Genomic DNA, 19,600 nt, shown 5'->3' with positions numbered 1-19,600 from the left:
GGGGCAGCACTTCCGGGTCTTCAGCAGCAATTCGGTGGCAGGCCCTGCAGTCCCTCTCTTCCTCTTCGGCAGCACTTCGGCAGCAGCACAGCCAGGCTTGGGTTTTTTGGTTTTTTGTTTTCCTTCACCGCTTGGGGTGGCAAAAAAGCTGGAGCTGGCCCTGTCTCCTCCAACTTGTCCCTGTCCCAATCCTGTATTTTTTCCACCCTGAGTTGCTCATCTGTCTCCACCCTTTAGGTTTCTCATGCAGGTTGGGGGGTCTCTTTGCCCAGTCAGTCATAGTAACCTCCTACAGAATCTCCATGACAGTCTCCCCTGAATCCCAGTGTTTTTGCTCAACCAATCCCAGTTCCCCTCTCCCAGCTGCTCACCACCCACATTCTCCATCCCCACTGGCTCCAAGTCTCCTTCCCATGATCTTCATCCAGTCTCAGTCTCTACCCCTTCCCTGGCTCCTTTTCTTGCCCAACAAGTCCCAGTCCTCTCCCTGAGCACTGGCCCCTCATCAGGTCTCTCTCCCCTCCCATCACTCCACCCTGCTCCCAGTCTCTTTGCTCAACCAGTCCTAGTCTCCTCATCTCCCACACCAACTGGCCTCCAGTCTCTGTTCTGGTCCTTGTTACAATCTATTCCTCTATGCCCTGGTCCAGTTCTGATCCTTTGAATTCATATCAGGCAGTTTCCTCCTCCATGCTGCTTGGACCTAAGCATGACCTATGGGTCACTGACAGCACAGGAGAGTGTCTCTCCTCTCAGTTCCCTGGGCTGGCCCACAGCAGCTCAGAGCTTCAATTACAGTGGAAGTGCTGCTCAGTCCCTGGCTGGAGCATACTAGTGGAAATGGAATCTTCAGGAAATTTAGTTGTGAAACTCTAGTAAGTCTTTACTGAGCATGTGCAAACTACAGTTTTTTTTCAAAAGCTTATAACTTGGCCAAATTTGCATGGATATTCCAGGAGATGGTGAAAGACACCACACGGATACAAAAGTCACCTCCTGCCAAATTTCAAGCCACTACTCCAAAGCATGGCAGCACTAGAGATTTTAAAAGAACAGGTTGCCAGAACTTTTTTGTGTGGTCAAAGCAATGTATTTTTCCATAGTCTTGTTCTCAGAAACAATTGAACCATTTTGGCTGAAATTCTTCAAAGATGATCAGCCTGAGATAGATACCTGACTTGCAAATTTTTCACCCAAACAGTTGGTTTGGCAAAACTATAAGCAACTGAATACAGGACCTTACAATGGAAAGTATCAGACAATCTCAATAATACATAGTGCTACCAGCCGTGCCCCTAATAATGAGGGAAAAGTATGGAGGAGTGCTAACCTACTGCATGAAATTGATGAAAAATGTACTGTAGGATTTGGAGAGCAAGAAAAACAAACTTGGCTTTTTAATCAATGTGAAAAAGACATTGTTGCAACTTGTTGTCCAATTAAGCAGTAGAGTGGATTTAAATTTTTCTTAAAAAACCACCAGAGCCCTTTTTTATCTTTAGTGTAGTTCCCTCCATATAACAAAGAACCAACCAACCAGGGAAATGTTAGAGGAGCTCCCAGTTTTATTTTTGGCCTCAGTCATGCATTAAAATACTGGCATATCTTTGAGATTTTATGAATGGTTTTACCACCTTTTAACAATCGGATAGATAAAAATAACCCAATAAATCTCATTTCTCCACATTGTCTGAATAAAATTCTAATTCTAATAACAGCAGTTTGTATAAGTTATGGTATAATTGATCTGCAAACCGTGACTTTGCAGTGCTCAGCCGTGAGAGGATTTTTATTCACACATGAATGATAAAATAGCGTTATGAGGAGAGGTATTGGTAACTGCCTGGATCACAAACCTCTCTGAATGGTGCATTGACACCCAATTTCAATCAACATACATGTCCGGATAAATTAATCCCAGATTCCCCAGCATGAGACAAAAGGGGTCTGATGCCACCTAGGAGTTTTGGAATGAGTGGGTGGAATTTTGACGGATATTGTTTGTGTGTGAGGGGACGTAGGAGTAAGGGAAGGCTGAACACAGAAAGTGAGAGCTACACTGACAGCGGGAAGGAGTAGGTGAAAGCATGGTGTCTGACCCTCCAAGAAACCTGGAGAGAGGTCTTTGAGTCAGGGGTGCACAGTGCTAAATTTTTGCTAGGGCTTGCTCGGACTGAGCCCCGGCACCTCTAGGCTTGGCAGTTCATAGCCCCCGCATCTCTGCATCAGTTATGAAAGTAAAAATGAATTGCTTGAGACCTGGCTCCTCTTTCATTATAAATTAAGCACCAGGGGTGCAGGCTACAAAGAGTGTTCTTAGTGCTGTGAGCAAAAGAAGCTGTTCCCTGATATTTGATTCCGTCTGCGTTCAGAGACCCAGGACTTTGTACATTCTTTGTAAATAAAACTGCATCAGAGAAGTACTTATCTATCACCAATTTCTCCTCCCAGCTGGACCAACCTACTGGACCAACCTACTGGACCCTAATTTTTTGGCTAGCCACTTGGGTCAAAAGGGGTAATGTTATGGTAAGTTAGAAGGAAAATAAACTGATGAGAATGAAATAGGTAGGAACCTCTATTGCCTGCCTTGGAAAATGTGGCCTATTTGCTAGTCCAACAGACCTTGTCAGGGCTGGTAGGAGTTGTGGCTATGATACCCTCTGTGTGAACCTGCTGGTAGAAGTCCAACTTTACTTTATGCAAAGATTTGGTTATGTAATTTTGTCATTGTGTGTGTGTGCAGAGTACAGGTGTTGTGTATAAGTGGGACTGAAGTGGTGGGTAGGCCTCAAGCAGTTCCTCTGCACAGAGGTGAACCTCACACCTTGGGAAAATTTAGACACTGTGAAACTTCTGGCATTGGTAGAAAACCCTTGCAGAAGGAACGACAGCACAGTTGAAGCAACTTCATTTAAAGATTCAAACAAATGCTTACAGAAAACTGTTGTGATATATTTATCCAGCTTGAAGGCTAAGCCACCATCCTGTAGTTGGTCGCCATTGCCCAACCATCTGTATCTTTGGCATTTCTTCATATTAGCTTTTTTTAGTTTTGTTTAGATGGACTGTAAATGTGTGAGGGAAGGGTTCCATAGTTTGTACCCCAGCCAAATAGCTCTCATAGCCACAAGGGAAATACTGCATAAAAGCTGTTCATTGACTTTTTATATGACAGGAACTGGTATGGGTTGTCCATCAGTACTGACGATGAAGACAAAAAGAGTAATGCTTTAGGCAGAAATGAAATCTCTGAAATACATTGGATACATACAGAAAAAGCCTTCAACCTGCTATAAAACTTAGCTATAAATGCATTTCAGGAAGAAGGGGGAGATTCAGCAAGACTATTTCTATCAAGTTTACAGTGCTGCAAAATATAGCCTACTGAATATAAAGCAGAGCATATAACAAACTTCGAATCGTATACACACATAAACCTTTGGCATTTCACATTCATGCTTAGGGGGCTGTAGTTTGTCAGAATTATTCTGTAAATCAGGAAGGGTTGCTCCATGGATATGTTGACCGAAACTCTGCTGTTATCCCGGTATTACCATTATTAATAATATGAAAGAAATCTTGAATGATTGCTGTTCATAATTTTTTTTTTTTGTAAGAAAAGAAGAGACCATCCTGATCATCTACCCTGACCACCTGCATAACACAGGCCCTAGTATTTTGCCCAGTATTTCCTGTGTCGAGCTGGACAACTTCTCAAAAGCATCACTCTTTGGGATATTGTTGGTGAAGTGGGAAATACTGATGCTAGCTTACTCTTTCCTAAAGAGCATAGTTAAGGATTGTGTCTATATTAATTTTATTGCTGTAATATTGGTGTTTATAGTGTGTATTAAGGACGTACACTAGTACTAGAAGAGCTGTGAATCACAAGTACCTAAATAAAATGCCTAAGAATCTTGGCTCATTTTTAGAATATATAATTGTGAAGTATGTTGTATCTTCAAGTGCCACTTATGGTCAGGATAGTGGTTAAGTAAAAATGCCACAGTCTACCTCAAAAGACCAGCTCCCTTGTGTGTTCTGAGTTGTCACTGTTCGCTTTACTTAACCCCCTGAAGTTTTTAGCCCTTTTCATTCCTGCTGGTCTGGCACAAACAGAGGTTTGGGATGGCTGAGCTGGATTTTTCACCTGACTAATGGATTGTGAACTGGATTTTGTCGAGCCTGAAATAAGCTCTTTGGGGGCAGGAACCATCTTGTTCTGTGTTTGCACAGCACTAGTTCAATGGGATCCTGGTCCATGACTGGCATTCCTAGATGCTACCACAATACAAATAATACATTATAATAATGATAATGTGATAGTTGATGCATGAACTATAAAGAACACAGCTTGAATCTCAGATCCCTGCTGGCTTTTCCAAGGCTGGCAGTTAGAAATAGTACTTTTTAAAATTTATAGCCAGAACAGACTTGATCTGAAGGTCTCCTTGAGAGACAACAAATAGGGGGCCCTACAATGCCATTATTACACAGTAGCTCTCTAGAATAGATCTATACTTCAAACTATTGTAGAAGAGGGCTGTTTTAACTGTAAAGAGTTTTAGTGATACCCCCTTGCAATGGATCCATACTGAGAGTCGGAAGGAAAGAGGGAACAAAGAGTTTAAGACTCACAAGACTTGGGGTAGCACTAAAAAGCCACAATCACACTGCTGTAGCAATGCAGCTGTTAACTTGAGTTTTGAAAGATTCCTATCTGATGGTCTTGTTTAGTCAAGTTGCATCCAGTGCTGGAGAAAGGGCAAGGTGACTTTATGCTGCTTTTTATGTTTCCTCTTCCCTGGGCCAGGGTCTGGTTCAGTCCCCGTCACACCTTAGAGCAGCTGCTCAAAGGGTATGTCTGAACTGCATACTCTTTATGGCGGTGTATAAAGTAGGTACACTTCACACCCACTAGCAAGGGTATAAATAGGAATGTAGATGGTGAGGCACTGCTTAAATGAGCAAAGTAATGACATGCCAGAACCTTAAGGCATGTGCCCTACGCAGCTCTCAAAATGCCCCAAGCTATCCCTCCCTTGTCTGTGCTGCTATTTTTAGCAGTGTAGTGTCTCACTGCCTCCCCACTGCCCGAGCCTTTCCCTGCAGCAGAGACAGACTTGGGGAGTGGGGAAAGGCTCCGGCAGGGGGAGGTAGCAGGGAAAGGCTACAGGAGCTCCCCGCAGCCAGAGACTTTCCCTGCTGCTTCCCCCTGCTGCTTCCCCCTGCTGGAGCTTTTTCTTTCTCCAGAGAAATGCAGATTTAGCCACACTGAAATGTTTTGCAAATTTTTGTTGATTTTTGCTAAATTGGTCAATTTTTGGGGGGGTGATAGGGTTTTTTAAAAAAATTGAAACAGCTTTTTTTGTTTAAAAATTTCCTTTAATTTTACTTTAAAAAATTAAACTTGTAAAAAATGCCCAATCAAAAAGTTTTGTTTTGGATCAAACAAAATGTTTCTTTCAACCTGATTATTTTTAAAATGGATTTGCTGACAATTTAGAAGCATTTTCATTTTTGGTTTGGCCCAAAACTATATTTTTTGGAATTGCCAGGAAATTGAAAAAAAAAATCCATGATTCACCCAGCTCTGGCTTTGAATGCTCGGGTTTAGCAACACTGGACGGGCGTAGAGCTTTCTCACCAAAGGAGTCTCCTCTACTGGGGTGATTCCCAGGTAGCCAGTTAAGTGGGCTTCCCAGCCCCTTTTTGCATTAATAGAGCAGCACAGTAAAGAGAGGGGTCAGGATCTGGCCCTCTTTGCAAACTGAGTAACGAAAGGATTCATTTAGTCATCTAGGACAGTGCTACTCAAAGTGCCGGTCCGCGAGCCATCGGCTACCGGTCTGCGCGCACATTGGAAAAAACATTGCTGGTCCCCCACATCAGATAGCTTGAGAAGCACTGGACGAGGAGATTTTAGACATTTCTGACACCAGTTGCCCACAAACACTGCCTCAAGTGGAAATGCATAATGTTCATAATTTAATTCAGTCAAAAGACAGCAGGTTCGTCAAAGGAGAGTGAATCATTGTTACAGTAACTGTTTCTCTTCTGCACTTACATTCATCAGATAAAATCAGCATCAGTCATTTGGCACAGCTGAAATCATTTTAAATAAGAGACTGTTCCCATATTAATGTCCCGTTTTAAGAGTAAACAACCTAGCTTAGCCTTAGTTTTTAGCAGCAGGAGACCATTACCCTGGGACTATATTCTGTTCCACTGGCCTTATTTCATAATTGCATGTAGAGAGGGTAAGGGCACTGGAAATGTTATTGAGTGTCAAACCGCAGCAACATTTTCTCAAGTTCCAGGCTTGTTTCTTCCCATGAATTTGGTATTTTCAATGAAAATGGGTTGTTGGCTCTTCCTCAAGAAAATGGACACAGTATCTATTTCCACTGGAGCAGATTTTGACACATTCTCTCACACTGAGTAGTTCCCATTGAAAGTTATGGAGCTATTTACAGAGTAAGGTATTACTCAGTTACAACCAAGGTGTAGCGAGGCGAGACTCACCAGTGCAGCACCTCCTGCTGGTCATCCTGGGAATTAGCTCTCCAGCTCTGGAGCTCCCTCTGCTGGCCGATGTCTCACTTGCATCAGGCCCCCGTGTCCCTCCTGGACTCTGGTGCCCCTTACCTCAGGGTTCTGCCCTCTGCAGTACCTCTGTAGTCTCTGGGTCTCCCCTCCCCGGGGAACTCCCAACCCTCTATCCCCACCCTGCCTCAGTGGCTACTGGCAGTCATCGTCTAGCCCCCGCTCATTGAGGCAGACTGTAATCCACTCATTGCTGGCAAGGGGGTTTGGACCTGTTACCTTTCCCTGCAGCCCAGTACCTGCTTTGGACTTTCTATCAGGCCACAGCCTGGGAAGTCACCAGGCCTGAGGACAGGACAGGACAGGACAGGACAGGACAGGACAGGACTGGACTGGACTGGACTGGACTGGACTGGAGCTCCCAGGCAGCCAGGTTCATCTCCCTCCAAGGCTGGAGAGAGACTCACTCTGCTCCTGTCCAGCAGCCCTTTTATAGGGCCAGCTGTGGCCTGATTGGGGCATGGCCCCAGCTGCAGCTGCTTTCCCAATCAGCCCAGTCTATTGGCTCCACGGAACAGCCCTTTCCCAGGGCTGTTTTAACCCTTTCAGGGCCGCAGTGGGTGACCATCCCGCTACACAAGGGTATTAGAAATTGGTGCATGGTGTGTTTGTCTTTGATATTAAATGAGCAAAAAGGGCAAGGGACAGTGCTGGGATAACGGAAGGCATGATGTTGTGCTTAAGGCTATGACTGGGATTGAAGTTTTGTTCCCTGGTGTGTTGCAGACTGACACACCTTGACAAGTCACTTAACCTTTCTGTGCCCCAGTAACTGCAATGTGAAATGCGGAATAGTAATTGTTGTTATGACTTATAAACTCCAATCGTGATCTGGGCCCCATTGCACTAGGTGTGTAGCAAGAGGCAGATCCTGCCCCAGAGAGATTACAGGCTAAATAAGAATGATCATGGTAGTTAACTAAGGTGTCATGAGGTTCAAACAGACTTACATTGTAGATGGAAGGCCCTATATATAAGTACAAATTATAGCTTTTAAACAAACCAGAACTCTATTGGTTTTTATGTAGGCAGCAGTGTTTCATGTTATCAAACATTGATACTTTGATTTGTAGAGGAGCACTGCATAATTTTGCTATATTTATTTTTTTATTTTATTTTAGTTTCTCTTTGAGACTCTAGGTATTGATTTTTCAATGGGACTTAGGAACCTAAGCCATTTAGGCTCTTTTGAAAATGTTACCTTAAATCCAACAGGGCGGGTCATGCCTTCAACCTCGTATGAATTTTTTTTTCCATTCTAAACTTCTATGTCTGGTCCAGTGATATTGTGCATATTAAAATGGTTGTGTTAATCTATTTTTATACTAGAAGACACCTGCCATCTGAGCATTTTACTGCTTCACAAACATTAATTCTCCCCCCAAAACCCACCGCCACCCTGTTGAACTCAGTGCTAGTCTCAACACTTCTCAGATGTATAAAACGAAGCACAAAGAAGCCAGCTGAGTTGCTCAGGGTCACACAATGAGTGTGCAACAGAAATGGGAATAGAACTGAGGATTCTTGATCGCCAGCTCTCCGATCCAATCACTGCCTCCCATGTCTATCGATTGTGTTAATATTACCTTGCATGCCCATGCTGTGTACATTGCACATTTTATATGAATTGACCTGCGTGGGAAGAAATGTTCTTTATCAGATACTGTTAAATTCCTTAACATAGAAATGGCCTATTAACAGTGAAGAAGGATTTGCTGGTTTCATTAGAAGACAGATAGTGAGAGCTAGCTGAACTTAAGTTAATGAACTAGAATGATGGAAATAACCCTTTGATTGGGTTTATTAGTCACAAGAGTTGTTCTGAATTCCAACACTTCAACCCGTTTCTCAGTCAGTGTTCAGCTCTGTTAGTCTTACAAGCATGTTTTAGCCTTATTGCCCTCAGCTGTATTTTAATTGAAGCTCGTGATTTTTTAAGACTTCTTTGTCTTTTCAGATATCAGACTAATAGATTTGAAGGTCCTCCAACTCTTGTCCTCTACACTTCAACTGCCTTTAAATCCCATGGGGATTGGTGGGTACAAAACAGAAACAAAATGTCACTTGGCTAGGGTTGGAAATTTTAAGGGGCTCTGTATTAATTGCTTAGCAGACCTTGTCTAGGAAGTGACTAACCATTATTGCTCTATAAAGAGAATAATGGGAAGCTGGAAAGATTTTAAACCAGAAGAGATTTCAATGAAGGACCCTTACAAGGTTGAAGCATATCAGCTTTGTGAGATACTGTACCTGCTTCCACAATGCTAATATATCTGATCTACAAAAGATTCATTAATATATTAACAACACAACTAGTATAATGTAGGTACCACGAGCCATCTGCAAGTTCAGAGATAGACCTCCCTTAGGAAATTTCCTAAGAAAGAGGAATCAAAATGTAGTATCAATTAAATTGGGATCTTAAATTGATTTGTATAGAGATTTGAGAACTGAAGTGAGTAAGAACAAGAGGATAAGAAAGGTGGTCCCTGATGAACTAATTTGCCAGCTGGTTGAGGATGGAGGAGTATTGAAATAAACTTACTAGTTACTACTTATGGGCACCAGCGAATAGCTATACTGCCCACGAGTGAGCATCCAGCTCACAGAACTAAAGTGCAATCACATTTATTACTGAAAAAGTTATATCAAGGATTGTCTCATGGAGGAGGAGGGGGAAGAACAGATTACTGTTAAAAATGGGGAGAAGGGATAAAGGAAGCATGAAGGGAGAAAAAAGCTGCTTAGCTATGTTGTGGAGACTCTCATTCTCGATATTCACCATTCATAAGCATAGCATCTGTATGTCCAGATGGATTCACAGCACCAGATTTACAGATGTGCACATCTGTTTCTCTAGTATGTTAGAGACAAAAGGTTGGTGAGATAATATCTTTTACTGGACCAACTTCTGTTGGTGAGAGACAAGCTTTTGAGCTTACACAGAGCTGCTCCTCTGGACCTGAAGAGTTCTGTATAAATCTGACAGCTTGTTTCTTTCACCAACAGAAGTTTGTGCAATAAAAGATGTTACCTCACCCACCTTGTATCTCTAATATCCGGGGACCAACATGTCCACAACAACACAATGTCTTTGATATGTTGGCATGTGTTAGCTAGCTCGCCTGCCAGGGGAGGATATATTTCTTTTTGGCATCCTGCAGAAGCTGCAAACTCCATATTAGGAAATAGGGATATTGGGGAAGTTTGTTCAAAATCATATCAACACTAAAATAGACCCAGGTTTAGCGCCTTAGTATGGTTTTATTTTCAAAAGTGCTGAGCAATTTGTAGCTCCCTTTGACATTGGTGTATCTTGTGGATGCTCAGCTTTCCATCGCATCAACACCATAATGAGGGAAACCAGCTGGACAACTCATTTCAGGCACGGGAAGGGGAATTATAGTCCCATTTTTATATGAGCTACAATTGGTATGATCTACACTAACACACAGGAAAAGGCATGCATTTAGATGCTGGAATTGTTTTTCTTATAATCCCTTTTTCAAGCATAAATTACCTTCGGTAGAGTAACATCTGCCCATAGAAGCATATCTGAGAAGCTTCTGGGCTCTGACTACAAAACTCTATCACCAAGATTCTCAGAATGTTTTAAAAAGTTTGTAAGAGAACTTATTGTTATTTATTCATTTCTATTATCACCCACAATGTGTAGGCACTGTACAAACACACAATATAGACACAGTGCATGCCCCAGAGTTTACCAGAGTACACTTTTATTTTGGATCCTCATCACATTTGGATATACAATATTGTTTCAATATCTATGCATGCATACCTTTTGTAAATTATATTCCTTTCTTGATCTGTTCTTTCAATGGAATGCTATAATTTCAGTAACATATTATGCTTATAGGAAGACACTGTGTGGGATTTTTCAAACCACTCAGCAGTGCTCTATCTCTTCTAGTGTGACAAACTGCAAACCCTGCTCTGCACCATGCAGAGCAAAACTTGTAGATTAGTCCCCACTGTAATGCTTTTTATCTGCTCCAAAAATTCCTAGACTCATTTAAACTACACTGATCTATCTCTGTCAACAGTGGTCCCTGTGGTGCATGTTTGCTTTAATAGTTATCTTAAAAAGAAATTGAATGAGAAGCTCTATGTAGAACTGTGATCCCTTTGAACTCTCAGGTAAAACCATTGTTCAGATGGATTTTTGTTCCCAGCACTTCTTTAATTTATGCATTTTACTGTCAGAGCTGAAGTGAAAAACAGCAGCCAACTGGTAGAATTTTTTTCGCTTTTTGTCATGAAAAATGGAGATTTACTTTTTGAATGTTGACTAAAATCTCGTAACATTTATGGCAAATGAAGCTTGAAACATATTGTCAACAGAATGGTATCTAAAACCTAGTAGCACCAGATATTTTATCTTATTGCTAATGTACTGCTAAAGGTTGGAGTGTTAAATCAAGTCCTGACTGTACTGAATTATCCTTACGTTCTAAAGGCACATTAACACTCCCAGCTGAATAACAATTCCAGTCAACAATTGTTGCTTCCTGTCCATGAGTTAGGAAAGCAAAGCAAAACAAAATACTCTCTCTGTGTTAGTTAGGTTTGGGAGTGTACAGAACATTTGCCTCCTCTGGTGGAATGCTGTGAAATTGTTGGTCCGATAAAAGATATTACCTCACCCACCTTGTGTCTCATGGAATTGTTAACTCCAGAGTGTTCTGTGTGCACCTCCTATGAAGAAAGATCAGTGGGGATAAACAGTACAGTCATCCTCTTTCAGATGAGGAATTGATCTAAACTTTCCTTCATGAGGCCCAAATATTATTCCACAATTACCCCAGCCTGGATTTCAATTAGTGAGAGAACTGTAAGATCAAAACAGGTGGTGGTTTTAGCATCTGAGAATGATTCTCTCAATACCATCACTTAAATATCCATAGACTTTTATGGATGGAAGGGACTACTCAGATCATCTAGTCTGACCACCTGGATACCGTAAGTAAGGTAATTTCATCTGGTGATTCCTGCCATGGAGGGATTTATTATTCCCTGCTGTGAAAGTGAGTGCTGTTGAGCCCACTAGCTCAATAAGCCCACTACAGTATATCATTTAAAAAGTTGTAGAGACTTAAAGGAATGTGGTAGACTCTGTCAATGGTTAATTTCTTTCACTGTTGACAGTCTGAACCTTATTTCCAATCCGAATATTTCTAGCTTCATCTTTCAACCATTTGGTCTTGTTCTGCGCTTGTCTGCTAGACATCACTTGAGATAGTGTCCCATATTTCTTAATGGTTTATCGTGTATTTATGTCCATGCTGCCAATGTAAAATTGACAGTGCCTTAAGCTCTTAGGATCAAGATGGTATTGGCTTTTGAATGACCATTGCAAAAGATGGAAGGTGACACTTTTCATAGAAATTTTCTCTCTGGTTGGTTTGAAACATTGACTCTTTGCAATTATACATAATTTAATAACATAATTGATAAAAAGATATTTTCAAAATGTTTCCACTTTATGCACTGAACATCCCAGAGTGCACTTATCCAAGATTTAACATCCAGAAAGAATAGCAAATATGGCAGTTGACCAGCTTGGCTTAACAGTGAAATCTCTGGTGAGCTTAAACACAAAAAGGAAGCTTACAAGAAGTGGAAACTTGGTCAGATGATTAGGGAGGAGTATAAAACTATTGCTCGAGCATTAAGGGGAGTAATCAGGAAGGCCAAAACACAACTGGAGTTGCAGCTAACAAAGGACGTGAAGGGTAACAAGAAGGGTTTCTACAAGTATGTCAGCAACAAGAAAAAGGTCAGAGAAAATGTGGGATCCTTAATGAATGGAGGAGGCAACCTAATGACTGATGAGGTGGAAAAAGCTGAAGTACTCAGTGCTTTTTTTGCTTTGGTCTTCATAGACAAGGTCAGCTCTCGGACTGCTGCACTGGGCAACACAGTATGGGGAGGAGGTGAGCAGCCCTCAGTAGTGAAAGAACAGGTTAAGGACTATTTACAAAAGCTGGACATGCACAAATCCATGGGTCCAGATCTAATGCATCCGAGGGTGCTGAGGGAATTGGCTGATGTGATTGCAGAGCCATTGGCCATTATCTTTGACACTAACCTGTGGAGAGAGGTAGATACACTCAAGGGTAGGGATAGGGTCCAGAGTGACCTAGACAAATTGGAGGATTGGGCCAAAAGAAATCTGATGAGGTTCAACAAGGACAAGTGCAGAATCCTGCACTTAGGAAGCAAGAATCCCATGCACCGCTACAGCTGGGGACCAACTGGCTAAACAGCAGTTCTGCAGAAAAGGACCTGGGGGATTACAGTGGATGAGAAGCTGGATATGAGTCAGTGGTGTGCCCTTGTTGCCAAGAAGGCTGACGGCATATTGGGCTGCATTAGTAGGAGCATTGCCAGCAGGTCGAGGGAAGTGATTATTCCCCTCTACCCCAGATGTGGCCTCACCAGTGCCGAATATTGTGTCCAGGTTTGGGCCCCCCACTACAGAAAGGATGTGGACAAATTGGAGAGAGTCCAATAGAGGGCAATGAAAATTATCAGGGGGCTGGAGCACATGACTTACGAGGAGAGGCTGAGGGAACTGGACTTGTTTAGTCTGCAGAAGAGAAGAGTGGGGAGATTTGACAGCAGCCTTCAACTACCTGAAGGGGGGTTTCAAAGAGGATGGAGCCCGACTATTCTCAGTGGTGGCAGATGACAGAACAAGGAGCAATGGTCTCAAGATGCGGTGGGGGAGGTCTAGATTGGATATTTGTTAGGAAACACTGTTTCACTAGGAGGGTGGTGAAGCAATGGAATGGGTCACCTAGGAAGGTGGTGGAATCTCCATCCTGAGAGGTTTCTAAGGCCCGGCTTGACAAAGCCCTGGCTGGGATGATTTAGTTGGTGTTGGTCCTGCTTTGAGCAGGGATTGGACTAAATGGCCTCCTGAGGTCCCTTCCAACCCTTATCTTCTATGATTCTATGATCCATAGCAACATGTATCTCTTACACACCAGATAACTTTTATTTGGAATTTCCTTACATTCTAATGACTTTTTTATTAACTGCTGTACAGTGTTTTTTAAGCCATTGTCTCCTAAATTTTATGATCCATATTTTCAAACTTCGCTTAAGCTTAAAAAACAGAGACTTTTCTCTTGGAATGTAGGTGACTGGTATAGGCAAACATTTTGGAGGCTTTCCCCAGTATCAACTTTTTAAAATTTTCATTGGGTTTGTGATTATTCTTGTTAATTGACTTTTGTATAGTGAAGTCTAACAGAGAGGAAAGATGGACCAGTGGTTATGGTCCTAGCCTAGGATATGGGAAAGGTGGGGTCAAGTCCCTGCCTTGCCACAAATGTACTTGGGCCCTCGATGTCTCAACTCATTATCTGTAAAATGGGTTAATAATACTTTCCTGTCTCACAAAGGTATTGTGAAGATGCATACATTAACAAGTCTGTGAGATATTTAGATACTATAGTAACAGATACTGTATAATTACCTAAAATAGATGTGTATCCATGGCATGCTAAAATGGGCAAATATTATGGTTCCTACTCAGTTTTTATGTAAGCAAAACTCCCATTGACTTCAGTAGGAATTAATTGAGTTTAAGTCCTTGTTGTTTGGCCCTCACGGACTAGCCTTTGTAAGCAATTTGGATGGAGATGCTTAGTGTAAAAGATGTGAAAGCAGTTGCCAGAGTCAGCAAGAAGGACAAGTTACGCTGAGTTGTTTTAGGCATCTTGGTCCCAGGTTATTTGAGAGACAAGGTGGGTGAGGTAATATCTTTTAAGTTGGTCCAATAAAAGACATTCCCTCACCTTGCCTCTCTGTTATGTAGACTCTCAGGAGGGAGCCATCTGCTGGCTTTTGAGGGGTAAAGATTTGGGATAACAAGTTTCATCTCCCATGCTCTGGCTGTCTGTCACTGCTCACCTTGAGTCTATCTGGATTTCTGGAAGATTTTACCTTTGTTCTGCTGTTTGTTTTTCAAGCACTGAATATATGGGGCCAGATCCTCAGTGGGTTTAAATCCGCCAGATACCACTGACTTCAGCAGAACTCTGCCAATGTACACCAGCTGACTATCCGATCCATGGTGTTTGGGTTTTTTTGTAAGAGCTACCCCCTTTTTTCACTTAATGATTGTTGGCATTTCCTGAGTATTACAATTTAGCTCGGTTTGTATCGCTTCTGTATATACATTTCATTTAATTGCAAGGCCACTTATTTTTTCCCATCCTGCTAAAATTTACAATAAATGAAGAAAAAGAGCCTCAGCTACCAGGATTTCTACTTAATGTTTGTTACAGAAATATTTCAGAAATGAAGATAAATGGTTAGTAAAATAGAACAAATTCTCCTGGCAGAATAACTTTTTTTATGCATGCAAAATTCTAATGACTGGAGTAGTTAATCACGGCGGAGCCTCCTGTGCTTCTGCTGACTGGTCTGGTCCTACCCTCTTCCCGCACTGCATCCTTGCTGATTGGTAGCAGAAATTGACCAAGGACATTTCCAAAGAGCATTTGAACAGCCTTCCCACCCGCCAGCTCTGATATACAGCACTGCCTGTAAGCCTGACCTTGGTGGACCCAAGTGATTTTTCTCCATGTTTGCTTCCATGTTTCCAGGACAATCTACTCCACTACTAATCTGAAAGCAGCACAACATCCAGGATGAAGCAAATTTTTAAGCAGAAAATCCTTCAGCACTCATGTAGCTCTCTCCTTCACTGTAATGGTACTGGAGACTAAAGGTACGAGTGGTTTTTGAATCAGGGTTACTTAGCAGTTTACATGAAAATGCCTGACTTAGCATTCCCACTGAGTGGGGCTTTGCATCAATTTTCCCATAGTGCTTCTCCCCCTTCACCTTCCCCCATGCCGTTGAGAGAGTTGCACAGAACTTGCTGTCTTTGCAAGACTTTGTTGATTCATACTGTTAATGGGCAAGTCATGTGTAGCTGTATTATTAGTTTCGCAGTGACAATTCACTGGGATGTTGATGTTCCTCTGAGGTAATCATGACAATTGCTAGGGCATGTGTCCCAAAGGCTGGGGGAGGGTGGCGGTGAGAGTATCCAGAAGAAAAATGATTGACCCGTGTTTTGCACAATTGAGTCAGGACATGGGGACGGATTGTTGGCTTGCATTAGAGGTCATTAAGGCAGGGAAGCTCACTGGATAATTGCATTCTTAACAGTAAACATCTGTCTAACTTTAAACATTTATCAAAGTGAGCTGGATGCCAGGTAGAGGGGAAGTTCAAGGATACAAACAGAGAAAGCAAAGCAAATGGAGTCACTTATACAGGCTTTTATCAAATGGAAAAATGGCTCAGTCTAAAACCTTGGCTCTTGGGTTGAGCCAGGGGAAAAAAGGCAGGTTTGCATCCCAGGAGTTATGTGTAAACCTTTTTATTTATGCATTTATTTTGGTTATTGTTTATTCAGCTCCTGAAGTTTGTTTTGAGTTTGAAGGAACCCCCAGCTTCAATGATCTGATCCCTTTGCTGAGCAGCAGCAGGATTCAAAGCTTTGCCTGTCAGTTTCCAGTTTGCAGCAACTATCGGTGCTGTGGAAGTCAGGTGCTCTCTTAGGGTAACTTGTTCATTTACAAAATGTACATGAGTCCTGTTTCCTGAAACAGGAGGTGACAAGTGGCCCCCTGGGCAACTCCCTCTTGCAGGTAGGGTACCTCTGCCCTGTCCCCTGCAGCAGTTCTCCTGCGCCAGTCTCTCTTTACAGGGCCTCACTGCTTCACAAGCAATCATCTCCTCCTGCTCCAGTCCAAAACTAATAACAAGGGACCAAATATCCTGGAATGGTGAGCCTGTGCTCCTTTTGTGCTCTTCCTCTGTAACACAAAGGACTCTCACAACATCAAGTGCCAGACAACAGAGTGCTCGAGCGCACACAATACCCTCAATGATGCTCAGGATGCAGTTACTGCTTGGTATCTTTGGCTGTGTCTTTGCTGCCAAAAAGAGATGTGTGTTCACATCCAGATAACTAACTGTAAAATCCTAGTGCAGACAAAGCAGAGGTGGTTTTTATCTTGGTGTAGCTAGGTGAAATCAACACTCTACCTCTCCACCCAGAGCGCAAATGAGTGGTTTCCTGCAAAGCAAGCGGCTGCCACCCGGGTCATGGCCACCGCTACGCCCGTAGGGATGGCAAGGTTTTCCAGTTTTTGAATGCAAAATGCAAGTCTGCCGTTCTTTCCAAGAGAAACCCCTGTCAGATCAGCTGGACTATTCTGTACAGGTGCAAACACAAGAAAGGGCAGTCTGAAGAAATACAAAAGAAGCGCACATGCCATGCAGTCAAGTTCCAGAGGGCTATCACGGGTGCATCTTTGGCTGAAATAAAGGCCAAGAGAAATCAGAAGCCTGAAGTGCGAAAGGCCCAGTGGGAACAAGACATTAGGGCTGCCAAAGAAGCCAAGAAGGCTGAGCAGGCAACCAAGAAGTCTACACCCTCTACAACAAAGGCTCCCACAAAGGCTGCACCTGAACAAAAGATTATGAAGCCAGTGAAAGTTTCTGCTCCTCGTGTTGGTGGAAAGCGCTAACTTGTCAAACAGTAGTTGGTTGCATTAAATAAACCACTGACTGACTTTAAAAAAAAAAAGAATGAAGGAGAGGGAGTGGGGTAGGGGAGGGCAGAGTTTGGATGTGAGAGAACTAAAGCTTCTAATATGAGAACACCATTTTTCAAATAAACCTCCCCGAATTAAGCATTCAGCAGCATTCGACAAAGACAATGACAGAGAAGGGCCCAGACATGCCACTACAAAAGAGAAGTGATTACCTAGTATTAATCAAAGGAGTGTTCTGTCTGACCTGAGTTTCCCTGCTTACATACATGAACTACAGATATCTAGGAGATGGTTTTCTTTGCATGGGATTTCAATCATGTGTATGTTTCCTAACGGATCAGGAACGTCTGAGAACATGGATTAGCTCTTTCACACAGTAGATTTGCTGTATCCTCTTCTACCAATGACATAGCCAAGGCTGGTCAGACTGAGTGTTCTACTGCAACTTTTTGTTGTTTGTACTTAACTTAAAAATATATTTTTTTAATTAGTGACATTCCCCATTAAGTCTGGTTTATTTTGCTTTGCTTAGAGGTGGGCTCTTTGGAAGGAGGTAGCAGTGCTGTGAGAGAATGCACACTGCCTCTGCTGAGCTTGTTTGGTGGACAGTGTATTTGTTTCCATTGCTGTTAATTTAGCACCCAGCATGAGGACTATGAGTGGGCATTTCAATAGTTGTTTTTTTCAGGAAGACTTGGTGTAAAACATTTTTAAAGTGCCTACGTGACTTAGGAGCTTAGGTGTCCTTTGAAAATTGGTCTTAGGCTCCTAAGCCACTTAGACATTTTTGAAAATGGTAGCCCTGTGCTTCTAAGTAACTTGGGTGTTTTTTGAAAATTCAACCCTAAATCCATTTTAAAAATGTCCTTAGCTACTGATTTGTAGTCTGTTTTTAATGAAAAGGTAGTGTGATCCAGAGGACAGGACACTGGACTGGGGGTTAGGAGACCCAGATTCTATTTTCAACTCTGCCAGTGGCTCATGGTGTGACCTTGTCACTGCTCTTTGCCTCAGTTTCCCCATGTGTTAAATTGGGCTAATGATGCTTACCTTCCTTTACAAAATATTTTTTGAGTTCTCCTGATGAAAAACATTATATAGAAGGTATTATTATGGAAGTTCAGGAAACTTTAGGAAGCAAAACAAATGACAAGTCAGATTTTTACCACTTTGTCCTTTTTGTGCCCATTAAAGCATTTATCTATCTCACTGACCCCAGAGATAGTTAGCTGTTAAAGTGGCATTAAATACCAGCAGACAAATGTGGGTGCAAAACTGTACTTGCCCAAGAAAAGTGCTGGCTGTGAACAAGGAGGTCTGATTGGAGCTGGCACGTGAAAAATCAGTCCCTAAAATCTGTAGTCCCGTGTTTTGTTTGGTTTTTTAAAGAAACCCTCCCAAAGCATTTAACATTGCCACCTTAAATGTTTCATCCCAATGCATTGTTCCTACAATCACAATAGGTTCTTCACCCCTCCATCATGATCACAACATCAATCCCTCCTGGGATTCGGTGTGGCCATCGGATAGACATTTCTCTAATGATTCAATATTAAACTGCTCTATGTTCCTTGCATCATCAGGGAAGTGGCAGTCTTGATAAAGTACAGCCTGCCCATCTGTAATACTATATCAATGGAGAGACAAGATGCTGGGGCAATATATTACACTGTAATGTGTGATTATGAAAGATGCATCTGGGGACCTTGGGGAAAGAATTGTCTTTTTATTTCAACCTTCATAAAATAATGTCATTCGGACATCCCTGGGCCTTTATTACATATTACTTACATAGCACCGGGGTACAACCTGGAACTGTGGGACTGCAGTGCCCCCTTAACTCTCCAGCCTGGGCTGTCTCTCTCAATGTTATGCCAGTGACAAACAGCAAATCCTTCCAGGAATTCTCACTCAGCCATCAGCATGTGGAGCCCCACACTGAGCTAAACTGCATGAAGGCTCACTAAGTCACTGATGAATTATACAGGGAGAGGCACCAGCCAATCACCCCAGCCTTGCATCCCCAGTGCAAGCTCATTAATTAGTTCACCACTCCAACAAAGAGTAGCGGACATGCAACAGTCCTTGAGCTGAGATTTCCCAACCACTTCAACCAAAAACACACTGTTCTAGATAAAATATACAACAGATTTATTAACTACAGAAAGATAGACTTTAAGTGATTATAAGTAGCAGGCTAGAGCTCAAAGCTGGTTACATAAGAAATAAAAATAAATGTGCAGTCTAAATTCTATAAACTAAGTAGGACTTGAATCATGCACTTTCTTACCCTAACAAATGTTACAGGCAGCTCACAGTTCTCAAAATGCAGGCTGGATTCCCTTCCCAGCCTGGGATCACCCTTCCTCAATTCAAAGTCTTTG

At 42.3% G+C, this 19,600-nt stretch overlaps 2 protein-coding genes across 12 annotated transcripts in view; both read left to right on the top strand.

Annotated features, from left to right (window-relative positions):
* Nucleotides 1–19,600, top strand: part of RBFOX1 (RNA binding fox-1 homolog 1) — a 2,436,731-nt gene that overhangs the window by 102,649 nt on the left and 2,314,482 nt on the right. The gene's annotated exons all lie outside the window — the stretch shown is intronic.
* On the top strand, nt 15,355–17,245 carry LOC140917980 (large ribosomal subunit protein eL24-like). The gene is made up of 2 exons (XM_073361510.1): nt 15,355–15,373; nt 16,744–17,245. The coding sequence occupies exons 1-2, from the start codon at nt 15,355–15,357 to the stop codon at nt 17,187–17,189; spliced, it is 465 nt and encodes a 154-aa protein (XP_073217611.1). The 3' UTR covers nt 17,190–17,245.

This window comes from Lepidochelys kempii, chromosome 10 (assembly GCF_965140265.1).
Source record: "Lepidochelys kempii isolate rLepKem1 chromosome 10, rLepKem1.hap2, whole genome shotgun sequence".
Lineage (NCBI taxonomy): Eukaryota > Metazoa > Chordata > Testudines > Cheloniidae > Lepidochelys > Lepidochelys kempii.
This window is presented reverse-complemented; position numbering and strand designations above follow the sequence as displayed.